The 14,346-nt window shown below is 46.5% G+C and overlaps 1 protein-coding gene across 1 annotated transcript in view; it reads left to right on the forward strand.

Moving 5' to 3' along the window:
• HSPA14 (heat shock protein family A (Hsp70) member 14) overlaps nt 1-10,361 on the forward strand; it is a 38,233-nt gene extending 27,872 nt beyond the window's left edge. The window contains exon 14 of the mRNA XM_077264632.1: nt 9,811-10,361. Coding sequence (XP_077120747.1) covers nt 9,811-9,889 — 79 coding nt within the window. The 3' untranslated portion in view covers nt 9,890-10,361. The remainder of the gene's footprint in view (nt 1-9,810) is intronic.
• Nucleotides 10,362-14,346: the final 3,985 nt, after the last annotated feature.

Consider the following 14,346-nt stretch of genomic DNA (forward strand, 5'->3'; position numbering starts at 1 on the left):
CCCCAGCGATACTTGATATTGTTGGAACGCAGTACCTCCAAGTACGGCTTCATGGCTCGACGTTTGGCAATAGTAGTGGGGGCCAAATCTGAGAACAGCTCGTACAAGTGGCCCTGGAATGTTAGCGGTGCAGATTTTCTAGCCGCCTGCAGGAGCTGCTCTTTAGTTTTGTAAAAGTGCATTTTGAGAATGATGTCTCTCGGTGGGCCATCTGGCTTGCGCTTACTCAGGGCTCTGTGGATGCGGTCCATTTCTAGGCGCTCAATGGAGATTCCCGGTAGGAGTTCTTGAAACAGGGCTGTTGCGGTGGATTGTACATCAGTGACCGATTCTGGTATACCTCTGATCCTGATATTGCTTCTGCGGTCTCGGTTTTCAAAGTCCTCTAGCTTGCTATTGAGGGTGTGGATCTCGTCATGTAGCATCTCAATGTCTTTTTCGTGGGTTGCTAGGTTTGCAATGGTCGAGTCCATTTTGTCCTCGAGGTCAGAGGTACGGGAGCAGAGTTCTCTGATTTCTTTGGTTAGGTCTTTAGTCAGTTTGTCTGACATCTTGAGCAGTTCAGAATGTAAAATAGATTGGAACTGCGACAGTAGAGCCGATTGATCCAGGGTAGGGGTGTTAGGGGTCTTAGTTGTAGAGGCCGGGATCATCTCAGAATCTGCTCCGTCGGGTATGGAAGAGTTAGAGGACTCTGAGTGTGAGAGCGGGTCGGGGGACATGTCAGCCTCCAAGTCTGTTAATACGGCAAACCTGTTGCTGGGTTGTTTTGAAGTGGTTCTGCGCGCTTTAGGCATGAGGGCAATTAGAGTATGGATGGGAGTACAACCCCGTGACAATTTTCCCCCGTATTAAGAAAGCTAAGATCTAGGACAAGACATATTGCGCAGTGACCCCTAGCAGATGCGCAAGGGTATGGTTAAGGCATTGCAGCAATCATTATGCTATTCCGTATAGTAAGTCTGGATAGGTTGTGCCAATGGAGATTGTCTCGAGTTAATAAACAGCGGGTCTGGAGGCCGGCAGAACCAGAAGCTGTCCACAGGGGCCGAGAGGGGAACCACGATGGTGACAGCTCGTCGGGGGCTGTATGTATTTAGCTGGAGAGGACAATAACCCCCCTGTATTCAAAGCACGGACCCCTCACTGATGACCCAGGTGGGGGAGTATAACATGAGGCGACCTCTCACCTCTTCAGTCCGACGTCGGGAGGCACTCTGTCCACCGGTGGGCCTCAAATTCCCCACAACAGACCAGTGAGATGATGTGCACGGGCGTACAGCCTCAGGGGGTCAGTGTGCAGCGTCTATGGGGCTGCAAGTAATGGCGGCGCGTCCCTCACTTATCTTACAGCAGCCGGCCAACAGCGTGGGCCACGCGCCCCCTAGCGGCCACAGCCTCCGCCGCGGGGCCTAGACGTCGGGAGAAGCCCAGGGGATCAGCAGGCGGCACAACGCGGCGGCAGTCCCGGGGCCGCCGGTGCGTGGGTGAGTACCGCCGGTTTATCTCTTCAGCGGCGCAAATCGGAACGCCCGCCGCCACCTTTATGGCCCAGGGGGAGGCAGGAAAACCCGTGGGCCCGCAGCGTCCACCGCAACTCACCGCCCGGCGGCCTCCACTCCCTCTCGGCGACGTCCCGACCTCGGCAGCAGGGATCCTCCGATTCCAAGGTGGTGGGGGTGGACGGACTTTCCTGCCCGTTGGCGTCCGGGTCGTCCCGCTGATGCAGGGAGGTGTCGGGAGCTCCCCGGCCTGAAGCGCCTCACAGGCCTCAGGCCCGAATGTAGGCCTCGGGCTGGCGTTGCAGTTCCAGACCGCTTTTTTTCACCTTCGTGGCCAGATAATGCGTCCGTGGCCCAGGGGCTATATGTTGCTGCCCTTGTACCCTATGGATGGGTGGCCAAATTGTATTAAAGCGGGTGGATTACCCTAGCAGCTCAGGGAGCTCAGGGAAGCACGTCTTGCTTCTTTGGCAGCTGGCCACGCCCCCCTGCCTCATCTTTTTAAGTGGTGGAACTTGCACTATTGCTGACTGACTAAATACTTTTTTGCCCCACTGTATATCTTCCAGCCCCTTTCTGCCACGTATACTGTGTAGTGTAATACAGTGGGCCTGAATTTTGCAGCAGTCTCCCACACATAAAAAGGGAGATTTATATTGCCACTAAGTGCATCTGCGTCAGTTCTGTTTGGCGTATATCTGCCAGCCACTTTCTGCCACGTACACTGTGTAGTGTAATACAGTGGGCCTGATTTTTGCAGCAGTCTCCCACACATATAGAAAGGGAGATTTAAATTCACAACAAGTTTATATACACCTTCTACCTTGTTTTACAGTACCATATAATGGTTGTTAGTTTGGTTACATTTTCTCAAGAATGAGGAAGTCTGGTGGAAGAGGTCGTGGCCATGGGCGGTCATTGCCAGCTGGTAATGATGGTGGTGGTAGTGGAGCATCTGGTGGTAGTGGGAAAAGCAAAATAGCACCTAAGCCTCGAGTTGTTGAGCCAGCGTCATCGTCTGGCTACACAAGGCCTCGAACGCTCCGTTTTCTGGGAGTAGGAAAACCGCTTTTAAACCTGGAGCAGCAGGAAAACGTTTTGGCTTTCCTTGCTGACTCAGCCTCTAACTCTTTCGCCTCCTCTTCGGAAAGTTCAAAATTTAAAAGCAGCGAGTCGTCGGTGGATGCTCCCGGTCAGGAACAAGTCGCTCCCTTGTGTCCTTCACCCAGAACAGTGAAGGATGCGTCAGGCGACACAACAGGTTACTCCATGGAGCTCTTTACACATACCGTGCCTGGGTTAGAAAGGGAAATTAACAGGCCATTACAAGATGAATCGGACATGGAGTGCACAGATGAACAGCCACAGCTAGATTATTATGCTGTTCCATTGACTCAGATCACAACATTGCCCTCGCAGTGTACTGAGCCAGAACCTGACCATGATGAGACTATGGTGCCCTGTCCCGAACGCTATAGCACCTTACACAGTGACACAGAGGAAGGTGCACAGGACATTGAAGAGGAGGTGATAGATGACCCAGTTGTTGACCCCGATTGGCAGCCATTGGGGGAACAGGGTGCCGCTGGCAGTAGCTCTGAAGCGGAGGAGTATGAGCCGCAGCAGGCATCAACATCACAACAGCTTTCATCTGGCAGGCCCGTATCTGGCCAAAACCGTGTGTCAAAACCAAAAACCGTTTTAGGACAGCGTGGCCATCCGGTGAAAGTAGCACAGCATGCAATGCCTGAAAAGGTATTCAATAGTAGGAAGAGTGCAGTCTGGCAATTTTTTAACCAAGATCCGAATGATCAGTGCAAAGTTAGCTGTAAGAAATGCTCAAAGACCTTTAGCAGAGGGAAGTGTTGTGGATTCTGTTTGTGGGCTCCCTCTGGTGGTTACTGCTGGTACTGGGTGACTTTGGTGGGTTGCGGCCTTTGGTTTCCACCTGTCCATCAGAGGCTGGGTGTTTCCTATTTTACCTGGCCTTTCTGTCATTCCCTTGCCGGCTATCAATGTATTCAGATGTGCTCTGTTTGGTTCCTGCCTACCTGCTCCCAGATCTTTCAGGATAAGCTAAGTGCTGATTTTCAGTTGTTTGGTTTTTTTTCCAGCTTGCTTATTATGTCTCTATGCTAGCTGGTAGCTCTAGTGGACTGAGGTTCTCCCCATGTGCCATGAGTTGGCACATGGGTTCTTGTAATCTCAGGATGGTTTTTTTGATTAGGGTTTTTTGCTGACCGCTCAGACCCCTTTTCTATCGTTCTGCTTTCTAGTTTACAGCGGGCCTCAATTTGCTGAACCTATATATATCATCTCTATGTGTGTGCCTTCCTCTCATTTCACCGTCAATACATGTGGGGGGCAACTATACCTTTTGGGGTTCATTCCTCTGGAGGCAAGTGAGGTCTTATTTTCTCTGCAGTACTAGTTAGCTCTTAGGCTGGTGCGTGGCGTCTAGAACCAACGTAGGCACGCTCCCTGGCTATCTCTAGTTGCGTTTGTCAGGCGTAGGGCAGCGGTCAGCCCAGGTTCCATCACCCTAGAGCTCGTCCGATATTTTGTATTACTTTGCTTGTCCCTTGCTATCCCTAGCCATTGGGATTCATGACAGGGAAGAATCCCCTAAATTTAAATACAACGTGCATGCGTAGACATTTATCCAGCATGCACTTGCAAGCCTGGACTAACTACCAAACGTCCCGTAACGTAGGTGCACCCGCTCTGCATGAAGCTAGTCAGCAACGTTTTATTGCTTCCCTCACTGTAAGCCCACCGTTTAGGACACCACCTGCAGCAAATGTGGAGGTATCGTCGCAAGGCCAAAGCAGTCAGGGAATCACCAGGTTGTTGGTAGGAAACACTGTATGTAGGCCAACAGCAAGAATACCCTCACCATCCCTCTCTCAATCTGCCATGTCCACCACCACCCCCGCTAGTTCCACCATATGCAGCTCTCCAGTCCAGCTCACCCTACAAGAGACTCTCGTTAGGAAAAGGAAGTACTCATCCTCTCATCCGCGTACACAGGGTTTGAACGCCCACATTGCTAGACTAATCTCGTTAGAGATGATGCCCTACCGGTTGGTTGAAAGCGAAGCTTTCAAAGCCCTGATGGCCTACGCAGTACCACGCTATGACCTACCCAGTCGACACTTCTTTGCGGGAAAAGCCATCCCAGCCCTCCACCAGCATGTGAAAGACCGCAGTGTCCATGCACTCAGGCAATCAGTCAGTAGAAAGGTGCACTTCACAACAGATGCATGGGCCAGTAGGCATGGCCGGGGACGTTACGTGTTCATCACGACACACTGGTTTAATGTGGTGGATGCAGGGTCCACAGGGGACAGCCATAGTGGGACAGTTCTGCCTAGCCCACGGTCTAGGAAACAGTTGGCTGTAGGCGTTCGCCTCCTCCTCCTCCAGCAGAAGTGAAAGCTCGTCCACAGAGCGCAGTCGCACGACCACTCCATCCGCAGCTGCCAGTGTTGCAGACGAGGTGTCCCATTATGGAACAGCTAGTGGTAAGCGTCAGCAGGCTGTGTTTGAAATGAAGTGTTTGGGCGACAACAGACACACCGCGGAAGTTCTGGCCGAGTTCTTGCAGCAAGAAACTCATTCATGGCTGGGCAGTGTACATCTTGAGGCAGGCAAGGTAGTCAGTGATAACGGAAGGAATTTTATGGCTGCCATAGCCCTTTCGGAACTGAAACACATACTTTGCCTGGCTCACACCTTGAACCTGGTGGTGCAGTGCTTCCTGAAAAGTTATCCGGGGTTACCAGCCCTGCTCCTGAAGGTGCGAAGACTTTGCTCGCACATCTGCCGGTCGCCCGTACACTCCCGCCGTATGCAGAACCATCAGCGATCGTTGAAGCTTCCCCAGCACCGCCTAATAATCGACGTTGCAACAAGGTGGAACTCCACACTGCACATGCTTCAGAGGCTGTGCGAACAGAGGCGTGCTGTAATGTATTTGTGGGAGGATACACATACACGGGCAGGCAGTTGGATGGCAGACATGGAGTTGTCAGGTGTGCAGTGGTCGAAGCTGCAAGACCTCTGTCAAGTCCTTCAGTGTTTTGAGGAATGCACACGGCTGGTAAGTGCAGACGACGCCATCCTAAGCATGAGCATCCCACTAATGCGTCTGCTGATGCAAAGTTTGACGCACATTAAGGAGCAGGCGTCTGCAGCCGAGGAGGAGGGAAGCCTTGATGACAGTCAGCCATTGTCTGCTCAGGGAACTCTCCTGGGCGAGGTGGCGGACGAAGAGGAGGAGGAGGATGATGGGGATGAATATTTATGGGAGGAGGAAGCTTCTCAGGGGGCAATAGAAACTGGTGGCGTTGCAAGGTCAGGTACAGGGTTTTTGCGGGAGACAAGTGATGTTGATTTGCCAGAAAGTACTCCTCAACCCAGCACAAGCAGTGATTTGACACCTGGAACATTGGCCCACATGGCTGATTATGCCTTGCGTATCCTAAAAAGGGACCCCCGCATTATCAAAATGATGACCGATGACGATTACTGGTTGGCCTGCCTCCTGGATCCACGCTATAAAGGGAAATTGCAAAATATCATGCCACATGAGAACCTTGAGCAAATATTGGCTACCAAACAAGCAACTCTTGTAGACCGTTTGGTTCAGGCATTCCCAGCACACAGCGGCGGTGATGGTTCTCACACGAGCTGCAGGGGGCAACATGGCAGAGGTGTTAGAGGTGCACAAATCAGAAGTGGCGTTGGACAGGGGTTTTATGACCAGGTTGTGGAGTGATTTTGCAATGACTGCAGACACGACAGGTACTGCTGCATCAATTCAAAGTGACAGGAGACAACATTTGTCCAGTATGTTTACAAACTATTTTTCCTCCCTTATCGATGTTCTCCCTCACACGTCATTCCCCTTTGATTACTGGGCATCTAAAATGGACACCTGGCCTGAATTGGCAGAATAATGTATTACAGGAGCTCGCTTGCCCAGCTGCTAGTGTGCTATCAGAAAGAGTATTCAGTGCTGCTGGTTCAATACTGACTGAAAAAAGGACTCGTCTGGCTACCCAAAATGTTGATGATCTAACCTTCATGAAAATGAACCAATCATGGTTTTCTAATTATTTTGCCCCACCTTCCCCTGCTGACACGTAGCTTTCCTGTAAAAAGGTCTTGCTTTTGGCCTCCTCTTACTGACTGCTCCAATTCCTCCATTTGCAGCTGCTGAATGTCCACCATAGGCCATTTTTACACCTCCCTAAATGGGCTGACTCCCCCCACGGGGCCGTGGTCACCACTTGGCGCAAGCACCCGTGCGAGTGCCGTTTGCCTGGACAGGTGGGTGTGCCCACTTTTGGCCGACGGCACTGGCACAGGGTCCCTCATAGTACAATGAAGTGTCTCTGGCGGTGGTGGTGCACACCCGTCAGACACACCATCGTAATATGAGTGGCCCTGGGCCAGTACCGCCTCCCACGAGAGTGTCCCCACCCCCCCCCCCCCCAGCTCAAACAGTGCTCTACCACTTGCAAAACTTACCTCTCACTGCTCCACCACTGCCCTCCATTTAGGCCTGTGAATACTGTGCGCGAACTACCACTGTCTGCTACTCAGCAGAGGAACCCACCCCAGTACCTACAGTAGCTTTGCCACCTGTTTATTTAGGAACATTTTTTTTTGCAGACATTTAGCCCACTTTACTATTTTGGCCAACTTACTGTGTCAGCCACTTCTTCCAGTTGTCCTCCACCGAACAAAGCAGTGCCGCCAGTTTACTCCTGTTACCAGTTTAGAACTGCATTGAGCCTACTTTTTTATTTTAGGCCTACTAAGTCTGTCTGCGCCACTCCTTGCAATCGTCCTCCGCTGACCAAACCAATGCTTCCTGTGTACCCCTGTAACCTATTTTAAACTGCATTGAGCCTACTTTTTTATTTTAGGCCTACTACGTGTGTCTGTCTGCGCCACTCAATACAGCTGTCCTCCACTGAACAAAGCTGAGCTTCAATCTTCAGGCCTATATTTTGAATATGAAACTGCATTTGGTCTACTAGTTTTGTTGGGCCCTACTAACGGTGTCTGCCGCTCCTTGGTGTTCTCCTGTGCTTTTCTCCTGTGCTTCAATCTTCAGGCTTTCGGCCTATATTTTGAATATGAAACTGCATTTGGCCTACTAGTTTGGTTGGGCCCTACTAATGGTGTCTGCTGCTCCTTGCTTTTCTCCTCCACTGAACAAAGCTGAGCTTCAATCTTCAGGCTTTCGGCCTATATTTTCAATATGAAACTGCATTTGGCCTACTAGTTTGGTTGGGCCTACTAACGGTGTCTGCCGCTCCTTGCTTTTCTCCTCCACTGAACAAAGCTGAACTTCAATCTTCAGGCTTTCGGCCTATATTTTGAATATGAAACTGCATTTGGTCTACTAGTTTGGTTGGGCCTACTAACGTTGTCTGCCGCTGCTTGTTGTTCTCCACTAAACAAAGCTGAGCTTCATTTATCAGGCTATATCCGATATTAAACTGCATTTGGCCTACTTGTTTGGTTGGGCCTACTAACGGTGTCTGCCGCTGCTTGTGGTTCTCCTCCACTGAACAAAGCTGAGCCGCAATTTTCATCCTGTTTTGAATATTAAACTGTATTTGGCCTACTTGTTTGGTTGGGCCTACTAACGGTGTCTGCTGCTGCTTGTTCTCCTCCACTGAACAAAGCAGTGCCGCCTGTTTACTCCTGTTACCAATTTTGAACTGCATTTGGCCCACTTTATTATTTGGCCCTACTAACTGTGCCTGCCACTCATTACAGTTGTCTTCCACTGAACAAAGCAATGCCGCCTGTTCAGTCCTGTTACCACATTTGAACTGCATTTAGCCTACTTTATTATTTGGGCCTACTAACTGTGTTTCCTTCTCATCCTGCCCATTGCCCAGCCACTGCTAGATGAGTCTGCTTTTACATTGACCAAGACCACTACATTCCCCTTGCACTCTACACAGCCAGAATCTGACCCTGCTGAAAGTCAGGTTCCACTTCCCGCATACTATACCACCTTACACGGGGACAAAGAGGAAGGTGCAGATGAAAGTGCAGGTTCCTTCATCAGGTGGGGGGGCATACTCGTTGGCGACGTCACTGGCACAGGGCCCCTCATAGTACGCAAAAGTGTCTCTGCCGGTGGGAGGCGCTCCTGCCATCCAACACACCGCCGTACTTTGAGGGGCCCTGTGCCAGTGCCAATGTGCACGAGTGTGCCCCCCCTGCTTGCTCAGGATCACAGCACTTGCAAAGTTGAAATACTTACCTCTCCCTGCTCCACCGCCGTGACGTGGTCCGCGTTTCCTGGGCCCACGAAAAACTTGAGCCAGCCCTAACCCCCCCCCCCCAACTTTAGCCAAATGACCCCCAATTTTCAATGCCTAACTATTATTATAAGGCAAATTAAGATTGACAAGCTTAAGTAACAAGAATTGATGTTTTTGGCATTACAATGGGCACTGTAGGTGTTTTCCTGTCCTCCACTCACTGCCGACTTTGCTTCCCCATTGACTTGCATTGGGTTTCGTGTTTCAGTCGGATCCCCGACTTTTCGCAATAATCGGCTGATTTCACCCGACCCGACTTTTTGACAAAGTCGGGTTTCGCGAAACCCGACTCGATCCTAAGAAGTAAAAAGTCGCTCAACTCTAGTCACCACGTCTGTATTTATCAGACTTTTCCTCTGACTGTTCCTCTCCTGGTTTTGGCTTACAGTATATTCCCTTCTGTGACAGGATACACTGCCAGAGATCAAATGGCTATGGGCATCTGTGCCTTCATCTTTCAAGGCTGGTTTAAAACCTTTGTCATTTTCATGGTTTTTGGAAGGGAACTAATGCATTTTTACTGTTGATTAACCAATAAATCTCCATCAGGACTTGCTGCTTTTGCTCAAATATATTTTTTTCATCTATGGAAGCTGTGGGGAAATTAAATATTAGGCCGGGGTCACACTTGCATGTGCAGTGCGAGAAACTCACCCGAGTTTCTCGCACCAATACCCGGCACTGACGCCGGCACTCGGGAGCGTGCATGTATTTCTATGCAGCTGAACGCTCCATTCCCGAGTGCAAGTTTCTCGCATTGCACACGCAAGTGTGACCCCTGCCATACTATAATTTGTAAACTTAGTGATTTTAATAGTAATTTTTTTTTTTTTTTTTGCAAATCTCAGGATTGAGTTATTCAGCCTCCTGTAAGACTGAGTGATCTTGCTTCCATGTTCTGCAGGGTTTACACATATTTGGTTCATCATTATTGTTTGTTTTTATTTTTACAGAGATGGCTCATTACATGTAACTTGCACTGACAAAGACACTGGAAAGTCAGAAATGATCACCGTCGAAGACTCCTCTTGAGCAAGGATCAATCATACCACATTTATGAGTCCAAGGACAAGTTCAGACATTGCCATCGGCTTCTTTTCATTGTTGTATACAGTCCAAATGTGAAAAAATAAGTCAAGCTTTTCATAATTTATTTGTCTGACTTGTCCGTTAGTAACAGTGGTGTTTGGACCCAAAGACTTACCACTGCGCCTGTACACCGCTATGCGCATGCCCTCCTGTAGCAGCTATTCATTTCAGAGTGGCGGTTTTAACAAACACTTTGGGGTCTCTTAACCCTATTACCTACCAATCGGCATCCCAATACAGCCTCTAGAATTTAGGAAAAAACGAATTAAATGATACGTAAACTCATATACCCTGCATACAACTCTCATGCGCTATATAACATTTTATGAAAGTTTAATATGGTAGATGAATTTAAATGGTCACTGTAGTTTCAATAAACTTTTCAGAAATCTATAGTACAAGAAAATAGAAGAAACTTTGTATTATGTCACATAAGCCAGTGTTTCCCTTCCTCTGCCTCCTGAACTCACTATCCACTAAAAAAAAAGCCTTAAACTGTTATGCCCACATGTCCAGTAATAATCATCATCAACTTTTTTACTTTTTTTGTCTGTTAAAAAAACTGATTTCAGCTGTATCCATTTTTTTTTTAGCATTGAAGTTTATGAAAAATGGATCTGTTAAATGGTCATCCATTGTTCTTTAATTTGAAAAAGATCCGTGTTTTGCTTACTGGATCAGTTTCAAATGGAAGAAAACAAATCGCATCACCGATAGCTGCTACTGCGCAGGGGCAGTGGGCACACTTTCAAATTTTTTTTATTTTTTTTTTGAATATCAGGAGAACCTTTAAATATTAGGACAGTATATATGTGATTATGCTGCAGCATTGGTGCCACGTCCATCGCCTTCCTGCAGGAGGTTTTTTTTTTTTCAATATGTATATATAATATTCAGTATGCAAACCAGGGGGCAGGTCAGTGAGAGATCAGTGACCTGTCAGCAGGCTGCATTATACCTAATCAGAGCACCACAAAAAGACTCCCCTACACACACACACACACACACACACACACACACACACACGCACACACACACGCTGCCCCAGAGCACGAGCATATAATTAACTCCAAAGTGAAAATAAAGATTAAACAACCACAGGACAGATTTCATCAACCCAGGTATGATTGTAATCAGTATAACGGCGCCGACCTAACACTGTGTGTAGCTTAGGTCTTTGCAGCTAGTCTCCAATCTCTAGTTCGTGAACTGAGGAGAAGTTTACAACTGAAAATTATAGTGAGATGCGGCAAAGCAAATGCTGGTGAATAGTGATGATTTAGTATGGAAATCTGTTTTCCCTTCCTGCCCCAACAGATGGGGATATTATCTGCCCTGAGAATTGATAGGACAGGTATCAATAAAAATTTGACTGAACACTGTATAAGTGGATCGTAACGCCATCCCATTTGGTGTTTTAAACTTTTATTAGTGGTGTGAATGTCTTGTGCTGCTGACAGGACTAAGGAAAACAGATTTACATTCTAAATCCTCACTTCCCTTACAGCAGCACAACAGATGGGGATATAGAAAGAACATCCTTTTAGGAGAGACCTACTGCACCTATCTCAAAACTGGCTGCCAAAGGCTGTCTTTTCTATGTGTCTTTACATAGAGTTTTACATTGAGTAAGTAAATTTATTAGGAGTGGCGGAGAGCCCACGTCCCATATTTGCTCCACTGACTTAAGGAGCATAATGCAACACTTGAGGATGAGATTCTAGGCTTCTAGAATATTGCAGTTTTCTAAATGTAGGCCTACTACAGCTGTGTCCTACTGGTGTGGCTGATATTTTAGGTTTTTCTCCTTTTGCCAGAAAGGTATTTTCTTTTCAAGCTGCTGGCCCTAGATGACAAAAGGTCACTGTCATTGCATAGTCTGCTGGAGAACTGGAAAAGAGAAGAAAGATGACTAGTGACAAGCAAGAGAAATCTTTGGATTAAGCAATGGTAAAACCTCAGCACGTCCTATTCTGGATGGCAAAAAAGGTGCTGAATGACCCAGAGCAGGAAGATTATTTGCAGAGGTTTCTCGCAAGTTCTCAAAGACAGAACCACACACATGCAAAAAATTTGAGACAAGTCCCTTGGATGTCAGTAGAGCAGTGCAAACTACACTGGGAAGATAAGTTTGGCTTCTTTGAGACTAATTCGGATGAGGTCTGTGGCCCTGCCATACTTTATTATCTGGAAGAAACAAAATCCGTGGTATTAACGTCATATCAACTGGAAGTTTTGTGAGCACTTGATATGCAACTCCTTCATGTCCCAAACCAATAGGATAAGAAGACAGAACATAAGCCAAATTACCTTCAGGATATTAAGGCTGAAACATTGCTTGTTCTTAGGATGAGCCTAGAACATTAATGATGTCCAGATGAGCTCTCCAGCCCCACTGAGAGTTGTCGGCCTGGTACTCAGAGGAAACTAGGAGTCTGATGTAATGGACACTTTCTGACTTTGCTGTCAGAAGCCAAAGTAAGGCTATGTGCACACGTCAGGATTTTGTCAGGCTTTTTCATCAGGTTTTGTAGCCAAAACCAGGAGTGGGTGATAAATGCAGAAGTGGTGCATATGTTTCTATTATACTTTTCCTCTAATTGTTCCACTCCTGGTTTTGGCAACAAATCCTGAGGAAAAAACCTGACAAAATCCTGACGTGTGCACATAGCCTCAAGCTCCTCTAAGGAAGCTAAGTAGACATTTATATTACATTCATAATAGTCAAAGACCTTAGAAAACAAGGGTTACAGATGAACTCTCCATTGCTTACACTGTATTTCATGTGTGTGGGCCATAGCAAGAGTCAAGTATTTCCAATCTACATTGAAGAAAGAGATATTCTGTCATTCCTGAAAGTTCTGACTGCAAAACAATGATTAGGTACATTTAATTCAGTGAAGAATATAGCCATTCTCCTCCCATCATGGTCACTCTTGGAAGCCTGCATCACTGCTCCCAGAACATGCTGAGATGGCTTCCTTTACCACTAAAACTAATCTCGCTTTAACAAGGTCAAAGCTGTTTTTAAATCTGAGGCCACACTCTACAGGAGACTTCATCTTGTTATAATAAGAATTAATTAATAAGACTAACATCTTATTGTAAGAAGATCTGCAAAAGAAATATGTTAGTCTGCTCTTACCATCTGTCCGGTTGAGGTCAATCAGACAAGAAAAAAGATAGAGGTGTGATTTGGGGCACCTTTTATATAGTGTTCAAGTGTCAATTAAAATTTCTACCTGTCCTATCAGTGTGTATGAAGTAGAATATATTTATCTCTTGTGCTAATGTAATGAAAATGCAGTATTCAATTTAAGTAATGCCTAGAAACATTCCTCATATGCACACACAACAGCTTATTCTGGTAAGTTACACAAAAAGGGTTTCACAGAGAATGTGATAAAACATAGCCACTGTCACATATTTCAAGTTGCAAACCACCTAGTCATGTGTCATGATGCGTTGCAGATTGAATAAACACCACTCAAAATGTCTCATCTGTCACAGGGAACAGCATCATGAACAAGCATAACTAATCTTCTCACAAACCGAGTTACTCACACTTGCCAGGCAAGTTTATGACTTACATTTCACATGAGCTTTAGAAAAATTGGACTGGACTTTGGTGGATAAGGGCAACTTTTCCAACCTTGCTGTGTAATAGTTTTGATATAGCTGCTACACCATTATGTTTATCCAACATTCTTATGTGGCTCTGTGTATGTTTTTGTTTATTGTAATACTCCTCTACCTTTGCAAATAAAATTGACAATATTACAAGTCATCTATTGTTTTAACATGTTTTTTTTTTCTTGTGGTGGAAAGCAGTATGCATCTGTATTTAATTTATGAAAAATTAGGCCAACCAAAGTATCCAAATAATTACAAGGTCTGGTTATTTTTTGTGTACTGTAACATTAATGGATAAGGTTACCAGTATGGACTTAAAGAGGAGATGTCACCAGGTAAAATGTGGCCAGTGTTTGCTGCTTATTCCCGCTTCTCCCGTGTATTCCTTTTTTTTATTATTATTATGCTGTACAGTTCCAAAGTTATGGACTTCTTGTTTAGTACTAACTATTATGGTCTTTACCAAGGACATGTGACTCAAAGGATTCCCTGGGGGCTTGTCTTTAGGTTCCTCTGCATAATTACCCTGTGAGCTACTTTCCCCTTTGTTAAAGACCATAAAAAGTAGCACTAAATAAAAAAGCCCCCATCTCTGAAACCAAATGTCAGATTTGAGAAAAAACAAAAGACTGATTACTCTGGAGCAGCGGGAATAAAATGAGTGTAACTTTTTTAACTGGTGACAGGTCTTTTTTAAAAACTACATATCGAATGTTTTGTTTTGCATTTTTTAGAAGAAGCCTGCCTGAACCAGAGACTTGTTAAAG

This window comes from Ranitomeya variabilis, chromosome 5 (genome assembly GCF_051348905.1).
Source record: "Ranitomeya variabilis isolate aRanVar5 chromosome 5, aRanVar5.hap1, whole genome shotgun sequence".
Taxonomy (NCBI): domain Eukaryota; kingdom Metazoa; phylum Chordata; class Amphibia; order Anura; family Dendrobatidae; genus Ranitomeya; species Ranitomeya variabilis.